The 14,135-nt window shown below is 42.0% G+C and overlaps 1 protein-coding gene across 8 annotated transcripts in view; it reads right to left on the bottom strand.

Annotated features, from left to right (window-relative positions):
- The window catches only part of LOC116846929 (protein FAM102B), a 55,640-nt gene that overhangs the window by 14,098 nt on the left and 27,407 nt on the right, over positions 1-14,135 (bottom strand). For all 8 annotated transcript variants that reach the window (XM_032821394.1, XM_032821403.1, XM_032821336.1 and 5 more), the window contains one exon: positions 651-771. In XM_032821394.1, the coding sequence (XP_032677285.1) occupies positions 651-771 (121 nt within the window). The remainder of the gene's footprint in view (positions 1-650; positions 772-14,135) is intronic.

Consider the following 14,135-nt stretch of genomic DNA (forward strand, 5'->3'; position numbering starts at 1 on the left):
TATATATATATATATATATATATATATATATATATATATATATATATATATGTCTATGTATATAGCGTCAATGTCACGATGGAGCAGTCAGAAACAGGAGGTTGGATCGCAACCCAGGACAGAGGACATGCAATCCCAAGACATGCAGTCATCGATACATCATATATTTCCAGGTGCGTAAAATTATTTATTATGCAAAATATTCCCGATTTTAACGGAAATTTTACGAATTTATCGCGTACGAGGGGATATATATCAGGATCGCGAAATTTCGGCCGGTGTATTCCTTTATTGTTTAATAGACGATCTTTTCATAGAAATATTTCATATAAATATTCGTCATTCTGCAATTCTTTTCGAAATATCGATCAAAATAGCTGATTAACGGTTTACGCGTATGTAATTAATTGTGCTGAGAATATCAAAGATTGTAATTAATTTACCGGCCTTATAAATTTCGAAAGTGCCGATTTTTACGCGCAACAATGCTCCTTCATATCCTGCTCGAGCATGTACGTCCGCGAGAGTAAATAAGAGGAAAAACGCTCGCGAAAACAAAAGTTAGAGGGGCCTTTCTCATTGCGCTCCCAGCACGAGCCGCTCATCTATTCATCTCGAACAGAAAGTAAGTTGGCCGTTACTACTCTCACCTTTCTCACGGATATCCTCAAGATGCACGGATCGAGCACGCCCGTAGATGCATTGGCGCTCATCTTGCATAAAAACTCGAACTTGGCGTTCCATCTAACCGTGTGCTCTTGCACTTCCTCCCTGGGAAAATAGTTTCAAGTTATGGCCGGGGCAAGACATTTATAGCGAACGAGTATATTGTATACGGAGAAAATACTACAGTAAAAGTTACAATAACTTTTTGTGATCTGATGCAAGAAACTGTGATCGAGATATATTTGAGAAATGTTATGCACCTTTTTACTGCCACTTGAATGTTTTTCATATCGTATATTCGTCGAATTTACGATTTCTGTAGTAATTTATAGTATCAATTTCAGTATATAGCTTGACAAAAACATTGTAAAAAGATATGTAATTTTAACGACATTTTACAATATTTTCTCCGTGTATATAATAAAAACGGGAGGGAATATCAGCGAGATGCTCGAAGAACGCCAGATAGGACGCGCCTCGAGAATTGTAACCGTTGCGCGACAAAAGTGCGCTAATAATTCGAATAGCCGTGGTATCTAATAACGCGCTCTTGCATTTTTAACAACCTCTCGCATCTCTCCGGAGAGCCGCGCCGCCGTCCGACGCAACCGTGTTGTGTGCGGGAGCGTAGCGCAGCGCGAAGAGAGAAAGACCACGTCTAATGCAAATGAAGGCAAATTGGCGCGTATGCATAATGCCGCCCGATCAGCGTTTCAGTTCCGTCGTCGGGAACACGAGGAGGACGTCAATGAATCATGATCTGAAATGACACTCGTCCGCCACCGTCCTCGCCTCCTCCTTTCTCTCGTCCAGGTCCTTGACCGATATATCTCATTAATAAAACGTGCCCCGATTAATATTCAGCGCGTTTTCACTTCCGGTAAGAACATTTCCGCCGTGCTCCCACGCACTTGAGACCGTAAACAATTTCGTCGATTTGTCCGAATTTCGTCGACTAATTGGACTTGCCGATTAATTGGATCGCATGCCGCGGCGCTGGTGCATAGCATAGCGTATTATCGATAATTTTATCAGTGAAATCGTAATTGACGCTTCGCCATCGATTGCCGTAATTCCCACGCAGTCAATTATGCATTCGATGACGCAAAAATTTTAATTACAGGCAGCGTTGTCGTGTAAATAATTCTCGCGCAATCTTCGTGATATTCGTACGTTATTAATTTAAGCGGCGAACAGTCATTTCCGACTTTACATAATAAATCGTTGACGAGATCCATTGTTGTCGTAATGTGCCTGATTATAAATTTAACAGCGGAACGTCCGTGTACGTACCTCTGCATAAAAATGCACAAAGATGTGTATGCGTGTACAACTCAGTCGGGGTACATTGCCCCGACTCTGCATGAAAAATAACAAAATCACACGCAATATTCTCCTTGGGTTAAATCGACGATAATGTATCGGAATAAATCGCGACGCACTCTCTCTTCACCCTTCTCTCTTCATCTATACATCTTCCCTTCTGTCTCGCGGATATCTAAAGTAAGCATGAAGAGCGATCAAGGCGGAGGTCGATATTGACTCATGGTGTACCGAATAATGCGTGATGACACGAGTTTAAAATAAACCTCGTGTGCGCAACGCCCACTGCTCTGCGGGCGCCCACGTAACCCCGAACGACTCCCTTATCGTAAATACCATCGCAACCCCTCTTGTCGTTACAGAGATTATCGATAGCAGCGGGTGGTAGCGAGAAAGAAACGAAGGGATCACATGGGAATATACAGAATGATGTCGGCGAAATTTACAGCAAAAGTCATAATAATCCAAGAAAGAGAAGCTTTTTTCCTAAAAAGTGGCGGCAACGAGCGGCTAAAAATAACCAGCTGACTGACGTCAATCGAGCGTTTTATAGTCAGCGCGTCTAACGGCGCGCTATATTTTACAATATTATCGCAGTGGAACATCGGAAATGATTTAAATAACTGGCACATTGAGAAAAAAGTGTTTGCAACTCAAATCGCGTAGCGCAAGATTCATAATTCAAGGAATCATTTTTGTTGTGAGTGTCACTATAGTGTTAATAATAATCTTACATGCTACTTCTTTTGTTAGATCAACAAAAAATATAGTTGGAAATAATTATAGTTTTAGTAACATTGACTGTTTTCATCTCAGTGCAGTAACCCATGTAGGGTCGCCAGTAGTAACAACGAAGCCAACGCTCGGCCGAAGCTATGGCACCCAACAACTATCGGCCAGAATTCTGTCAGCCAGTACTGGCCCAATGCTGGCAAATGACTGGCTGCCGAAGGCCTTCGGCAACCAACGCTTGGTCGACGCTTGGCGGCTAACCGTTGACCGGACAGACAGTATTCAGCCATTACTAGCAAATGAAAGACTGTCGACGTTCGATCAACGTATTGCACCCAATCGTCGGCCAGACCTCTGTTAACCAGTATTTAGCCATTACTGACAAATAGAATAGTACTTAGAATAGTACTTGTTAGTGGCAGTCATTAATTCTTTTTTTGGCTAGAATTCGTTTTATCACATGTCTTATACTTCTTATACCGTTTTTTTCGGAGAAAAATGTTTCTTTAATATTCATACTTGTTTAATTTTGGTTTGTTTCATTAAAATACTATATTCTTAAACGAAATATTTTTTAAAATGATGAAAATAAAAAACTTTTATTTCGCCCAAGGAAACCATGTTATTTGATAAAACAACACTCTTGTTTTAAATAGTATTCTTTAAAAGTTTCTTCCAAAATTTAATAATTTGATTTGTTTGATTTGGATTTTCTTGGATCTTTTTATTTTTTTGTTTGGATTAATCATTATAACATTCTGTTAAAAATCTAAAAATAATTATCACTGCTTCACTGCTCAATTGTATATCGAATGTTGTTGCATTGCTTCAATATCTTTTAATAAATTATGCAACAAACACTAAATAAAAGTTATATAACTGTTATTTGATGTTTGCTAAGTATGTTATAGTATACTGTGAACACTATAAGAATTAAATAAGCATAATTATATAAGCATAAATCGTAAGAACATCGTTGGAGTCATTGGAATTTGCACCGCATGCCGCTCGATCGTCAGGTTAAGCAATATTTCCAACGCAGTTAGGACATGGATGGATGGGTGACCGGTATTACCGCTTGGGATCGAGATTATCGAAGGAGGATTCGCGAAAGTTTGGAGCGTGTTGTTAACAATCTTTGGTTCCTAGCGGTTTATGAGACATGAGAAAATTAAAAATTATAAATATATTTTTGTATTTTAATATTATGATTTTCTTACGGTATTACAAATTTGACGACCAGTACTGTCTAAGTACTGAACCGATTGTCAATGCTGGGAAAGTACTAGCTAACAACGGTTGGGCTAGTATCGTTTACTGTCGGCCAGTACTGGGCCAAAGTTATCATTCGGTTATCCACCAGTATTGCGCCAGTACTGGAACTCCGACAACTTAGTAAACTGGGCCGATTGTAAAACCCTATATGGGAATGAGCGTGACATTGCTTGTCGCTCTTTTACTCTCCGGTTGCGTATTATACGTTTGACACTGACAATTAAACGCGCTCCGGTCCAGACAGTAAAATTCATCTCATAAACGAAATATATTCAACAGCGGAAAAACGAATTGAGGCCGTTTCGCACGATAACACTTAAAACCTAACCTATCCGTTTCTCACCATCAAATTAAGCGGTTTCGATATCAATGAGAACACGTGTCATTCATACGAAACGTCAATCGGTCGAAGAAACGATATACGTGGAGAGTCCCGAAGAAACAAACGGCGAAATAATCGGCTCGAATTAAGACAGTAGATATGGAATAGGACAGTTGAGAGATATGAGACGATATCAGCGTCATTATGATGATAACAGCGGTAGGCAAACGCGTGGCATTGTACGATGAACGAGGCACGTGAGGTTTTACGAATAAAAACTGCAAGCGGAATCGCGCCGGAGATTGTTGTTTGCGATCTTCTCAGAGAGACAGAGAGAGACGCCGCGAATCCGACCAGCCCCGATAGATTAGTTTATTCCTCGCGCGGAAAATCCGATCGCATTTATTTCGCCAAAAGCTTGACTTATCTATACGCTCCTCGCGTGTAATCTTGTTTTCATCGGGATCTTTGTCGTGACAACATTTTTCACCGAGTGTCTGGAATTCGCCGAGCAAAAGTCGTTGCGAATCATCACATTTCGATGTTACACTTGAATATCCGGTTATAATTGAATAGTAATTTGCATCTGTCTTTGCATGGGGAGAAACCCCAAAGGTAAGATCCTCTTTGCGAGACATCTGTCACGACGTGGCATGAACGTGACGAGATATCATGTCGTCGGATTACGAAATGGCATTCAAGCGCCGTGACTGCAAGTATCGATGTAACGAGTTTTATTTCCTTCTCGCCCGGTCGAGCCTCGTGTTGGTGCATTGTCCTCTTAGCTCGTGAATGAAAAGGATCGCCAGCAGTCCTCTTCCTCTTCTTCAGGCATTATGCCTGTAATCTCCCTCCGCCTATAATCCCGGAGTGCTTTTTCATTTGCAGAGGCTTGAATGTGTCACTCGTCGCGTCGATCACATGGCAACGAAGATGTTTCGCGAATTTATCAATTTTCCTCCCAATTACGCGGCGTGTAAATGTAATTTCCCACATAAAATATTTCCTGAGATCTAATTGGAATCCATACCGATTTCCCAAAAACAATTATGGGTTCTAGTTGGAAGTGTAGTATTTCAAACGTGCGATTCTAAATGAGGAGAAAAGTTTCCCCAATATTTTTTCTAGCCTTTATTTTACGTCAGAATCGCATAAAACATGTTGACTTTTCAAATAATTTCATTATTCAGTAAAATGCATTAAAAAAAAATTTGTTTCAAAAATATTTTCTTTTTTGATATTTTATTCTATAGCATTGTATATAGCAATATATACAATAGCTGGTAGAAATAAGTTTCTTGATTTTAATGTCATAAAAGTATATATCGACATTATCAACTGAGAAAAATCACGAGTTCCTATGGTATTTCTGTTTCGATTTTAGCCAGAGAATTCATATTTGGGACTATTTCCCAATTAATGTCGTAATGGAACAATTTTGGCATTCTAATTAGAATCTATGCTGCATCTGGAAAGATCTTGGGAAATTTTTACGCGGGTCCTACAAGTAAGACAAAAGTGCAACGAGACTAGAAAATATTTTTCTGGGGTATGAGGAAGATGTTCGTTGCGAATTACCGAGACAACGCTCATTTTCGTCTGGAAGCCGGGCGAATAAGAGATGACGCAGACATTTCGCCGATGTCGTAGGCGAAAGTAAAGCTATATCACAGCGCTTCCAGGTAACTGGAAATCCGTTGAATCGCGGTATTCGTGGGCGGAAATGGTGCTGGGGCGCGTATGGATCGTGCGGCGTCAGAAAACACGCTTAATGAAATGCTTCTGAATGCCGGCACCAATAATTCCGCTGCCACCAATGCGACGCTACGGATCTCCTCCGTTCGATGGCCGTAAAATTGTTTCAAATTCGTCGCGTGTAGAAAAAACGCTGTGCGACGTAAAAATTTATTTCTTCGCGAAGCTGATCGTCCGCATATTCGCGCACCGCGTGGAAGCAACGATCTGTGCGATTTGTGCGAAAATATCTCGAGGAAATATATCGCGCTTTTTTCCGCTTATCTTCGCCGATACTTTTCGCTTTTCTCGTACTCGAGCGAGGCGATATCAAAGGATTTTCTTCGGGAGAGCGACGTTTATCTTGCGTGCGGGTTTGCGGTGCTCATTATCCGACCATTATATCGATAGAGAATTTCATTAGCTAAATGTAATACACATATATACACTGACACGGTGGCGGATCCGCGGGGGTGTGTGACGAAATGACGATGGACATCGGGTCAATACTTGAGCGACAATGTGGGTGTCGCGGCGCGTCGACGGCGTTGAGGATCGCGCGCGATTGCGGCCAAAGTTTGGCCGAGGTGAACACCGCGAGCCAATTATCGTGGAAAATCAGGCACATTCGGTGTCCGAACGTGGATTCGTGTATCTCTCGTCCGATTGCTTTTTCGAGGTGCTGCCTCACCGTTAATGCCGTGATCGCGTCGCGGAATTTTGCTAATCGGATTTCGAACTAATTACAAGTTAATTCTCGAGAAGCGTCGTTCCTTCTTGTGCGACTTGAACTACACTTTGCGCACGGTTAGTTCCCAACCTAGTTTCATAGTCTTGATTATGTGCCTAACGTTTATTATTCAATTCTACTCGTCAATTCGATCCGCATAAGTCTCTGAGAAGTTGGAGGATCTGGTGGAGGAGGAAAAGAGGAGCTACACCTGGCTCCGCCGAGAGAGAGAGAGAGAGAGAGAGAGAGAGAGAGAGAGAGAGAGAGAGAGAGAGAGAGAGAGAGAGAGAGAGAGAGAGAGAGAGAGAGAGAGAGAGAGAGAGAGAGAGAGAGAGAGAGAGAGAGAGAGAGAGAGAGAGAGAGAGAGAGAGAGAGAGAGAGAGAGAGAGAGAGAGAGAGAGAGAGAGAGAGAGAGAGAGAGAGAGAGAGAGAGAGAGAGAGAGAGAGAGAGAGAGAGAGAGAGAAAGAATTTACTATCACCTTCCTTGTCCCGTTCGATTTAGGGCGGTGTCTCGTAGCAACGTGGGCCCATAACAAAAACACGTGCGCGCGTTTGTAGAAAACTTATCGATTGATCGATATGAGCAACCTGTTCGTCCAACCGATATCTGAAAGTGCTAATGAAACGGTCGTGTGTTACGTTGCGTTATCGTCGAAAGGTCGAAAGTCAAGAGCTTACGTTTTACAGTCTTGCGGATATCCGTTTTGCGTATTTGTGCTTTGTGGTGTAGCGAGCGCGAATAATCGAATGTCTCGTCTCTTCGCTCCATTTCTTCCTTCTCCCAAGGCTCCCATTGATAATACTGCAATAAATTATCAAATCGTCGAACGCGTAGGCGGCGCGATCGCCTCGAGGCGAGAACGAGATGGCTTTGTAATCGCTAATGAACGATTTGGGCAAAAAGTCCGTCATCATTTTTACGCGACAGTAGTCTCTCTCTCTCTCTCTTTTCCCCCGAGTGACTGCAGCTTTGTTGTTCTCGCGTACAGACGGCTCATCGGATTTCGTGTCCAGCTATCGCTGGAAGAAACACAGCCAGCTTCGAAAAGTATTATTCGACCTGCGAGCCGAGCAATCCGAGCATTTAATTCAGTCTCTCCGACTCGTAATTTGATCGTCGATCCCACCTAAGATGGCCACGATACGCTCGGTATTATGTCATATGTCAACAGGTCGGTCACCCTATTACGCGTTCGCTGATTTCTATTAGCCTGATATTGCTCGGCACGATTCAATGCGTTTCTCCAATATAGTTCTTTACGGCAGCTTCGTGTGTGAGCGCGATGCAACGTGAAATTTTATCTTGGACAGAGAAAGAAATTTTTATCGTCGCCGCGCGTCAAGTACGACCGATCGATTTTAAACGCGAAAAATCCGCGCAGAAAATTTCTTAGGATCAAATCGGGATTTAGACCAATTTCTCAAAATAATTCTGGGTTCTGGTTAAACATGTAATGTTTCAAACATGCGATTACAAGTAGGAAAACTCATACAGTTTTCCCCATATTTATTCTGCTCTTGATTTTACAATTGAATAAAACGTGTTAACTGTCAAAGTAATGTCATTATTCAGTAAAATGCTCAAAGTGTTTTAAAAATATTTTATTTTTTATTCTATTGAAAATAGAATAATTGGTGTAAAAGTGGGATTTTCTGTCTGATGCCATAAATTAGAATGCTATAAATTAGAAAGATGAAACGTAAACTATTTAGAGTCGATCTTTTCATTCGGATAAGGCAAGAATAACAACTGTCGAGGACTCGCGGTAATGCGAATGTTAGTTTAATTATATGATAGATCGATCGCGGTAAACGGAAAAATTTATACAGAGACCAGAATAATATAGAGCTATTTCTATCCCAGTTGATTCACTTTGTAAACGAGATATGGCTTTGTCGGGGTCTGTTATCCGACAAGAGAATCCGAGATGACTGAAGGAAGGAAGGGGAGCAATTCGCGAACGGAACAAATCAACGATACGAAATGAAAGATCACCACTGCAGTGTGGTCTCGCCAGTTTAAGTGAGTCGTTTCGCCGTTCCAAATATGTCAGTGCTTGGCGACCGTAGTGCGGGCTCGATTTTAAAAAGGCCAAAACGCCGTCTGCTGTGCGTGTGCTAGCACGGATGATAGTGGAGCAAGGACTCTCCTCGATTGATTTCAAATCCAAATGCTCGCGCTACGTGCCGTAGAATCTCAAGCGAAACCGGCCAAATTGACGAATCCAGACAAGTGTCTGCGCGAACGAAGCTCCGATTCGATCGATCGCGATGTGAGAGTAAAGTGTAAAGAATTGATTGGGTCGCATGTCGTTCGCATGTAACGACCTTTCAGTCGCACAACGTTTTCCCCCCCATCGAGATTACACCCATTGAGTGTGAACCGAAGCGGTAAGATAAAAGCAGTACGAGAAAATTATCGTAGTTACAACGAAATTTTATCTGATCTCTTGGATCATATAAAATTATGATATAAATCATTATATATTTCTTTGTTACGTATGTTTGATCTTTTACTACAAAATTATTATAATTGATTGAAGATTTTTATATCGGATAAAGATCAAGTTTACTATTTTTATAATAATTTGTATCACAATTTCAGTATGGTCTAGCTTTACAAAAAAACTTTGTAAGAAAAAAACGTAATTTTTACTACAATATTTTCTCCGCACATCAATGTCTGGACACCAATAACTTGCACCTAACTCTAGACATGTTTTGTTGTTTTGGTATTTACACGCGTATGCAAATGCGTGTATTTAAACTTCCAATTATTAGTGTTCAGACATCTTCAGCTTACCAACGGTTTCGCCACATCGCGTTCTCCTCGCTCAGCACTCTCACCCCCGACACCCGGTATAGGAACCGGAGAAACGCGAACGACTGTAACAGTTGCGTTAGCCGTGGGCAAGGCTGTTTCAAGGCTGTCGAGATTGTGTGTCGTTTGCGGTTTTGCAACTGCGTATAAGCGGGAGTTGCTCGTGTCGTACGATACCGCGATATCTTTTCCGACTGCTTTCTAATTCTTCGAAAACGACATTCCCGCGCTTGAATTTTCGACTCAGACTTCTTCGTAAAAAGTACTTGACGCGCTGATTGCCGCAAATTAAAACGGACAACCGAGACTGATGGATCGTATGAATAACATACGCTTAGATTACACTGCGACGCTTTTTTTTGGAAGAGGTTGCTTGCATTTCGCTCAAAAGTGCTTACTTGTTTGTACGAATCAGCTTGTGCAAAACATTTTAATGTCAGAGACAAATCGATCGTTAGGTTCCTCAACGTCGAGTCAACAGCTATATCAGACCTCACCTTGCACATGAATCGCCGAGAATATCGCTAACGGGGAAATTTATACGGCATTGATGTACAACGTACATGTTAAATGTAACGGTATCAAAATATCCGACTTGGACGTTCACGCTAATCGCAATATGACACTTACGATACTTCTTACGTGTTTTATCTCGCACGACGCGACACATAATGATAGGGAAAAGTAATGATCATTTGCACTTTTCGCTCAATAGCTCTTTCTCACGATAAGAAAAAAGAACGAGAACTTACATAAGTATTCATACGTCACAGGTTGTTATTTGACTTTCATTATATAATATTGTTTCAACATTCGAAACGGACAAATTAGTGTTTCGTCACATCGTCCGTTCCTCCGACGATTAAAAAATCTGCTTTCGACTAATTTTCTTGAAGTAAAATTTTACTCGAAAGGTATCATTGAGTCACTCGAATTCGAAAGTGTTTCATTTAAATAGAGTAAATTCTTCACTCTTAATCGTCGAGTGAATATTTTTACTCGGAATTGGAGAGTGAATCTGATGTATTCCAATGTCACAGGAACATAAATATTCGCTCCAATCGACTGAAGTAGAGTTTTTCGAGTTAGGACAAAGCATGATGATTCCTGATTAGTTTGTTCATCATTTTTAGGGGTGACATAAGTAAGGAGTGAGAGACAAGTTCTAAGACTGAGGCTGCGTTCCGAAATTCACTGCCAGTACTAAAATCCTATAATATACGTAACATGAACTATAGATTTTCATAGTACTGGCAGTGCATTTCGGAACGCAGCCTGAAATGAAGCAGCTTCCTTCTCTCTCTCCCTCTCTCTTTCGCTCATTCATTCATTTCCTCCTTACAAAGGATGGATAATGTCCGACTTTGAGTATTTTCACTGTTGCCTCGAGTGAACATACTTTTCATTTGTTTTGAAATTTAGAGAGCAAACGACGGCAAGACGCGCACAAGATTGTCATCGTTGACCGTACTATTGCGGAATCCATTACACCTCCACTATATGGACGTCGTACGGTACAGGAAGCATCAGGAAGCGTTTCGAGATAAAGTGTGGCTTACTTGCATGGTGATAAAACTATCGAGCGTAGTTACACGCCGGAATTACTGTCGTGCGCGCGCGGTCGAGGTATTTCGAGCTTGTCGAAACTTCAAACGAAACTCTCGGAAATACGCGCCGCGCCGCGCCGCGCCGCGCCGCGCCGCGACGTTAAACTTTGACTCGCCAAAGTAATTATAAGCGACGTAGCTGCTTGCTTAATTGCAGAGAGACGATGCAATGTAAAGAAAAAAAGAAAACGGACTCAACCACGGCGTGCTCGCGAATTCAATGCTCTTTTCTTGCGATTGGAGTCGCTTCGTGACGCGATCGACAAGTGCTGTGTGCGCGCACCACGGAAAACCGTTTTGTAACTGCAGAGTAACGCGCGTAACTGTAAACGAGAGCCACCGTAACGTATCGGGAATTCACCGGCGAGTTTCTCATTTTTCTTCAGTCAAGTCTTCGCGGCTCCGTCGAAATGATGCGCGCGTTGAATCAAAAGTCTCAGTTGGACTGGTCGACATCACGGAGTAATCGCGAAATGTTGAATTACGTCAGGGAAGCAGAGCCAATGAAAAACTGCTGTTCCACTCCACTCTGACTCGAGACGGAAGCACGCGTAAAATTCTATATTCTGAGTGCGCATTTAGGGTTAAACGGAGACGTCTGATTCCAAGTTCTATTTGTCTCCCACGAAGGCCATGTGTAATGTTATTACAACTTGACAGTCAGGTGGCCGCGTCTGGTGCTAAGTGAGCGGTCAGATACCTCCGCGTTACATGTATATATTTGCGCGCGACCCGACATATTATTTCATATTATGATTATAAAAAAAGAAAAACATTGAATTTTAGCAACGTTATAATTTTATTTGAATATTATATGATAATTTCACAAGAGAAAAATAACCAATTATTTGGATGAAAAAGTGATATTATATTTTTTTTTCCGAATTTAAAAAACACCATATTCTCAATTCAATATTTTGTGCTTTCTATTCGCGAAAATTATTCTTGAATCATAAAAATATATTTTTCTTTGTTGAATTACATACATATAAAATATACTGATGTAAGTACTGTTCAAATTTTACGACTTTTTCATATCATTGATTAAGGAACTACTACTTGTTGCATAAATTTTGCAGTCTTGAGTGTCGAGTGAAATTACAACATGCAAATTGCGATGTGTCATATATGTCAAACAAAAGTGTCGGAATTCTCGTCTTTACGTCGCTTGTTGCGGTATTCGTCGTCGACGCGGAGTCTCGCGGGGATGGGTCCTCGGCGAGAAAAAGTCACTCGCGCGTTACCTCGCGCAGTGGTGTACCTGCGACACCAGAGCTAATTGTTTGTACAGACGTCGCGAGCTCTCGCGAATATGTTTGCGGCTGCGAAAACAACGCGAAGAAGGAACAACGTATGTTGTCACGGCGATGATGTCAGCTAGTAATAAGCGGACTCTATTCGCGGTGACGCCCATGGCCGTGAGGGAAATCGCGGAGGATTCCCCCCGCGAGATGTGCAAAATTCGAGTCCGATCGAGAGGGAGACGCGGCGAATGGCCGTGAACTCCCGTCTGCATCGTCTCAGCCGCAGACTGACATCATTATGCCATTCCGCGTAATCGCATCGCACACGGAGCTCGACGGAAAGTGTGCGCCAAGGTGAGCGGAACGATCGAGACCGATCACAGATGCAAAATCGATATATCTACTTGAGAAAATTTCACAAATTTTCTCTTTGCTAACTTTCCAGAGAGCAGTTCAAACACCTATATGTAATCATTTTTTATAAAAAAAAGTTTCGTTTGACATTTCAAAAAGCGTCCCACCATACCCGATTTTTGGGATCATTCGATCAAGTTGATCGAAACGTATATCCGTTTGTTAATTTTTGATTGGACTTTCCTTCCTCAGCGCACGCTTGAATAGCGTCGTCATATTTTCGCAATAATTCGTGTATTTCGTAATCTCCACGATCAGTTGAGTTTAAGCTAATTTATTAACGTATTCTTGGGAATGAATACTTGGTCGATATGTAAATCTCTGATTGCACAAGATATTGTATAAGAATCTCTCTCTTTTTTTCTCTCTCCTTTGTCGTCACGAATATATCCATGAATCGCCACTTCGCAATTAACCGAGCAACGTCTCGCCATTAAAACAGATATCATTCGATATCTCCAGCTCAGACCAGCTAGCTGTTGGCAGCCCTGAGCACGTCTTTCTACGGTCTCTCTCTTCGGTGTACGAATACACACGTGCTTCTCGCTTTAGGATTCCCCGGTAGAAATTCAAGAACGGAAATAAGCGAACACAGCCCCCCGTCCGCAAATATCCGCTTGTAAACCGACGAGTGCGCGCACACACGCGACGCAGAATCATATTTACTAAACTATATTGACCCCCGTTTGAACAGGAAAAAGTCCATCATAACCGGACGCTTAAAGTTTCATGGCTCCGCGCGCCGTTATCCGCAAGGCGGCAATTACGAGCGCGTTAAAATGCTCAGCTTTTGTTGCCGCAATAACGCAGCAAGATTAGAATTCCTCAAGTGAGAGTTAGAACACCGCGTGACGATTGGATTGGAGCTTATCCGCTAATTAATAGGGAAGAAGCGAATAGGAACGAGAGAGAAGGCTGAAATGACGAAACACGCTGCAGCTTCTCCCTCACTCACTCAATTCTTCCCTGTAAATGGCGGGCAATGTCCTAACTCTACGGAGAATTCAGCTTTGTCTTTCTATTTCCTGATTATCTATACAGATGTGAATTCTCCCTTATTCGAGGAACTCTAGGCTAGACCATTGACACAAGAATACCTGGACGGAGCGGTTAATTTAGGCAAGGGGGGTGTGAGCGGCGACCGAAGAAACGGTGTCCGAAGAAACTGCGCCCGAAGCTTTGACCCCGTAACTTTCCTCTTATCTTTAATTAGATCTTGTAGAATACTCCGTCCAGATATTCTTGTGCCGATGGGGCAGATGTGCT

Source organism: Odontomachus brunneus, unplaced genomic scaffold, assembly GCF_010583005.1.
Source record: "Odontomachus brunneus isolate Ranch 3 - 2012 unplaced genomic scaffold, Obru_v1 Obru_scaffold_004, whole genome shotgun sequence".
NCBI classification, from domain to species: domain Eukaryota; kingdom Metazoa; phylum Arthropoda; class Insecta; order Hymenoptera; family Formicidae; genus Odontomachus; species Odontomachus brunneus.